This window comes from Chinchilla lanigera, unplaced genomic scaffold (genome assembly GCF_000276665.1).
Source record: "Chinchilla lanigera isolate Chin_1 unplaced genomic scaffold, ChiLan1.0 scaffold00036, whole genome shotgun sequence".
NCBI classification, from domain to species: domain Eukaryota; kingdom Metazoa; phylum Chordata; class Mammalia; order Rodentia; family Chinchillidae; genus Chinchilla; species Chinchilla lanigera.
The window spans coordinates 16,724,994-16,729,463 of record NW_004955437.1 but is presented as its reverse complement, the minus strand read 5'-3'; the positions used below and the strand labels follow the sequence as shown (position 1 = coordinate 16,729,463).

The following is a 4,470-nucleotide window of genomic DNA, read 5'->3' as shown; positions in this document are numbered from 1 at the left end:
GCCGCGGGTCCGGACCCGGCGGGAGCAAGGAGCCCGGGGGGGCTGGGGGCGAGGGCACGCGCTGACGCGTGGCCGGCCCTGGCTGCCCCAAGGAAAGCAGAGCGAACTCCCTTTGCTCCCGAGGGACAAGAGGGTTCCGATCGCTCTCTCCAGGCCCGAGAAACAGGTTCCCCAAGGAGCCCCTCGGACCCCTACTCTCTGCAGACTGCCTGTCCTGAGCAGGAGAGACTTGGAAAGTGGAGAGAGGGGCAGTGGGTGGCCGCACTTCCCCGGGACCCTGCCTGGCCGGCGAGTTCCAGCCTGCTCGCTCTCCGCACAAAACGAAACCCAAATGCCCAAAAAATCTCAAGGAAGGAATTTAACCAAAACAACCCCCAGAAGGCCCTCTTCCACCCTCCTTCTTTTTGAACAAACCAGCTGCTCAGGAAAGATTTAAATAAAAACGAAATGAGCAACAGCGAAGGACACTGTCTTTCCAAATTGTGCAATTTCACCTTTGAAAAATGTTTTCCCTAAGGCCAACCCCAAGGAAGGCCGGCCCTGTTGAAGCCTTTGCCTCATCCAGAAAATCACAACAAAGCCGTCGGAAATGCGGCCTCGCTCCTGGGAGGAAGAGGAGCCAGACGCCCCGGGAGCCCACAGTGGCCGAAGCTGCCTTGCTCTCCTCTTTAACCAAAGAAGAAGAAGAAAAACCTTTTAATACATCAAATATACGGAATTTTAATCTTTAAAGCGATACATTGTCTATTATTTTAGTACATGACGTAAACCTTGTCCCCTTCTCAGCGGGTGGACTTAAAAATTAAAAATAGTTAAGTGTTCCTTTTAAAGAACAAAATAAGGCAAATGAGGTTTTGGAATAGAATTGTTTTTCCTTTTTTTTTGTGTTTTCTTCCAGAATACATACAAAAAAATACCCATTCTCTTTCGATGGTATACACCTTAAAAATAATTGGAATTTGAAATCAGAGCTGACAAATTGTGAGTCGTTTTGTTTCGTCTTTTTCATTTTTTGTAACAAACATGCATATGTAAATTTGTGTTTCAATCAGACATTAAATAAGAACGTACGATACAATCATAGCAATTTTAAAGTAACATTAAAGAGAAGACCTCTAGTTCTGTGGCGGTTTTGTTTTTATTTATAATCTACAAGGGATAGGAGGGTTTGTTTTCCACGTTTTTACCCTCAAGTTTAAAAAAATTTTTTTTCTCCCTCCTCTTTACCTACGGAGCTCAAACTAAATAATGCACTTTTGAACCACGCGTCCGCTTGGAGCTAACATAAATAAATACCAGTGTTCACCGATGAAGTCCTCGGGTGAACACTTTCTCAATTATTTTTTCCTTCTTTTCTATAAAAAGTCAAATGATATTTTTTTCAACTTTTATAAAGTTTGGGTGGGGAGGTGAGTGGTGGAGGAGAGGGTAATTTCCCACCGGGTCTCGATCGCTGCTGTTGGGTTGTGAGATGCGGTATACATTTTCCTTCCGTGGCCTGGGTCTTCCCCACGCGCGCGGGAGTCGCAGCCTCTGCGGTGATCCCGCCCCTCCCGGGGCTCCTCCCCTCCCCGTCGATCCTTTCTGTCCCTCGCTGGCCGCCCGGGCCGCCCTCACTGATACCCCAGCGCCGAGGCGGTGGTCAGTCTCTGTCCGTAGAGGGCGTAGGGGGAGTAATAGGGTCCGGTGGCGGCGGGCACCGGCACCGGGGCGCCAGGCGTGGGGAGCGGGCTCTTGGAGTAGGGGTGGTAGCGGCTGCTGAGTCCCAGCGCGTGGTGGGGGCTGCGCAGCGCCAGGGTCCCTGGGCTGCCGGGTGCGCCCGATGTGGGGATGTGCATGTGGCAAGCCATGGCAGCTGCGGCGGCGCTGGCCAGAGACGACGAGCTGGGGTAGCCCGACAGCAGTTTGTCTGTCCCAGGGAAGGCCGTATGGGTCCGCAAGTGGCTCAGTAGCTCTTCGGACGTGGCGAAGCGCTTGTCGCACGGCCCGTTGGCCGACACCCAATTGCAGATGTGGGGGAGCGGGTCGTTGGGGAGCATGAAGCCGTAGGGGTAGAGGGGGTGGCCGGCCAGGGAGGGCGGGGTGGCGCCCGCCGCGGCAGCGGCCGTGAGCGAGGAGTGCACGCCGTGCAGCGGGTGCGTGGGGTACACCAGCGGGTATCCGGACTTGAGCGCGGCCGCCGCAGCCGCGGGGTCGTGCGCGCACGAAGCGCTGGCGGCCGCCGCCCCGGCCAGGTGGCTGGCGCAGTGGTAGCTTAGGCAGTACGGGTCCCGGCACAAGCTGGCTGTCATCACGGAGGGCGGCGACGCCCCGGCCAGGGGGCTGGAGCCTGCAGGCTTGCTGCAGCCGAGAGAGCCGGCCGCGGCCGCAGCCAGCTGCGCGCCCACCAGGCTGCCGGGCTTGGTGGGGTCGAGCGCCACGCCGTGGGGCAGGAACTGGGGCGGGTACCCGGCGTAGGCCCCGGCCAGGCTGCCTGGGTAGGTCATGCCCGCCGGAGGCAGAGGGAACACTGTCTGACCCGGCTTGTAGGGAGACACGGGGGCCACCAGCCCCGAGCCCAGCACCGAGGAGGAGGTGGGCGCGCTTGGGCCGGAGCCCGAGCTGGAGCCGGACGAGCCTCCGCAGTCCGAGCTCAGCGCCTTGCCTCCCGGGCCCCCGTCTGGGTGCTGGTTCACGTCCACGTTGATGCCGCCGCCGCAGCTAATCCGGCCGTGCGCCAGCCCCGCGGATCCCCCTTCAGCCGGGGCGCCCCCCGCGCCCTTGCCGCCGCCGCCCCCGCCCGCGTCGGGGTCTTTCTTGTCGTCCTTGCCCTCCGGGCCGCCCCCGGCCGAGGGCAGCATGCCTCCTGGAGAGCAGGCCGAGGCGCTGGAGCTCGGGCTGCCTGTCCTGGGCGTGAATGGCTGGCAGGTGGCGCTCGGTACCCGGAATCCGGACTTCTCCGCCGAAACACCCCCGCCGCTGCCCCCGCCGCCGCCGCCTCCCGCGCCGCCTCCGGGTTCCTTCTTATCCGAACCGGGTTTGGAGTACGGCTTGAAACTCGACTTGTCCTCTACGCCAATGTCGCTCAGCTTCAGGGGGCCCGACTTGGCGTCCTTGTCTCCCCCGGCGCCGCCGCCTGCACCACCCGCGCCGCCCCCGTTGGAGGCGACCGAGGAGAGTTTGGAGGAGGGCGAGGGGTCGGGCTTCCCGATCTGCGAACATGTTTGCGCCAGCAGCGCCAGCGGGCTCTTCTTGGCATCGAGCTGCAGGGTCAGACGGGGGAGGAGAGTCACACAGAGAAAGAGGAGAAACCCTTTAGATTCCTGGCTTTTAGGGCTCTAAGACCCCTCCGAGACAGCCCGCAAAGAGCATCGCACACCCAAGGCGCAATCCGAGGCAGCACCCCCTCCACACCCACCAGCAAGAGTCTCACCCTTGGGAGATGCCCCCTCCCGTTTGGGTCCTGCCTGCATTCTCCGAGCTCTAACTGGATTTGGGGAAGGGGGAAGTCTCAAAATGTTTTGGCTTTCAGCTCCTAGAGCCAGAGGTGTAACCCCCCGCCCGCACACACTCCTTGATTCTTCAGAGTAAGGGCTTGGGTGCCTGGAGCCCCAGAGGCTGTGAACACATTCTAGCTTCTGGGGAGCCTGAGGACGCCGACTTTGGGACGGTATTTCAGGCCCCCACCCTCCTTCGGGCGCCAGTAGGTGGGGGCTTGGGTTGGGGTAGGGGATTTAACACTAAAAGGAGACACAAGTTTGGGCCGCAGTGCCCGCTCGCATTCGCACCCCATTCCACCTTCCCCCTTCTCAACCTAGTTTGAGGTGCGGAAGCAGTGCCCTCTTCCCCCATCCCGAAGCTGAATCACTCCGACACCCCGCCCCCACCCTCTGATCCCAGCGGAAAGAAACCCCGCAGAGAGGCAGCCAGGGTGGTGGCCCCTGCTTGACCCTGGGAGAGGGTCCTTACCTCGATGGGGCTGACGGGCGTGGAGGGCAGGGGCTGCAGGTACTCGGGGTGCAAAATGTGGCCAGTCCGAGCGGTCAGCATCTTCAGCACCTTGATGGGCAGGCGGTTGGCCTGGCGGAGCGGGTCAGAGGGGGGCACGGCGTGCACAAAAGGCTTGGTGCTGCCGGGCGGGGACGAGCCTGGGCCGGGGCCGGAGCTATTTCCAGAGAGCGCGCTGCTGGTCCAGGCAGGGTCCGCGCCGCCGCCGCCGCCGCCGCCGCTGTGCTTACTGCTTCTTAGGGCAGAAAGCGAGGGCGCTGTGCTCATGACCCACCCGCGCGCATGGGAGCAGCGGGGGGAGGCGCGGGGCGGGCTCCGGGCTGCGCGCTCGCCCGGGGTGCAGGAGCAGCGGCAGGAGGAGGAGGAGCCGGTGCGGCGGCTACCGGCGCCCAGCGCGCCTTCTCGGCGCCTGGAGCCAGAAGCGAATAATCCTGGGTGGCCGCCGCGGAGCCGTGGCCAGGCCGGAGCGGCCGGCGGGACTGC

The 4,470-nt window shown here is 61.5% G+C and overlaps 2 protein-coding genes across 2 annotated transcripts in view; one reads left to right on the top strand and one right to left on the bottom strand.

Annotated features, from left to right (window-relative positions):
* LOC102026567 (uncharacterized protein C10orf95-like) overlaps positions 1–599 on the top strand; it is a 3,051-nt gene extending 2,452 nt beyond the window's left edge. Inside the window, exon 2 of the transcript XR_261882.2 lies at positions 518–599. The gene's annotated coding sequence lies outside the window, so the exon portion shown is untranslated. The remainder of the gene's footprint in view (positions 1–517) is intronic.
* Positions 600–704: 105 nt separating this feature from the next.
* The window catches only part of Znf503 (zinc finger protein 503), a gene marked incomplete in the record, with an annotated part of 4,064 nt that continues 298 nt past the window's right edge, over positions 705–4,470 (bottom strand). The window contains 2 exon segments of the mRNA XM_005389916.2: positions 705–3,242; positions 3,949–4,470. Coding sequence (XP_005389973.1) covers positions 1,614–3,242; positions 3,949–4,254 — 1,935 coding nt within the window.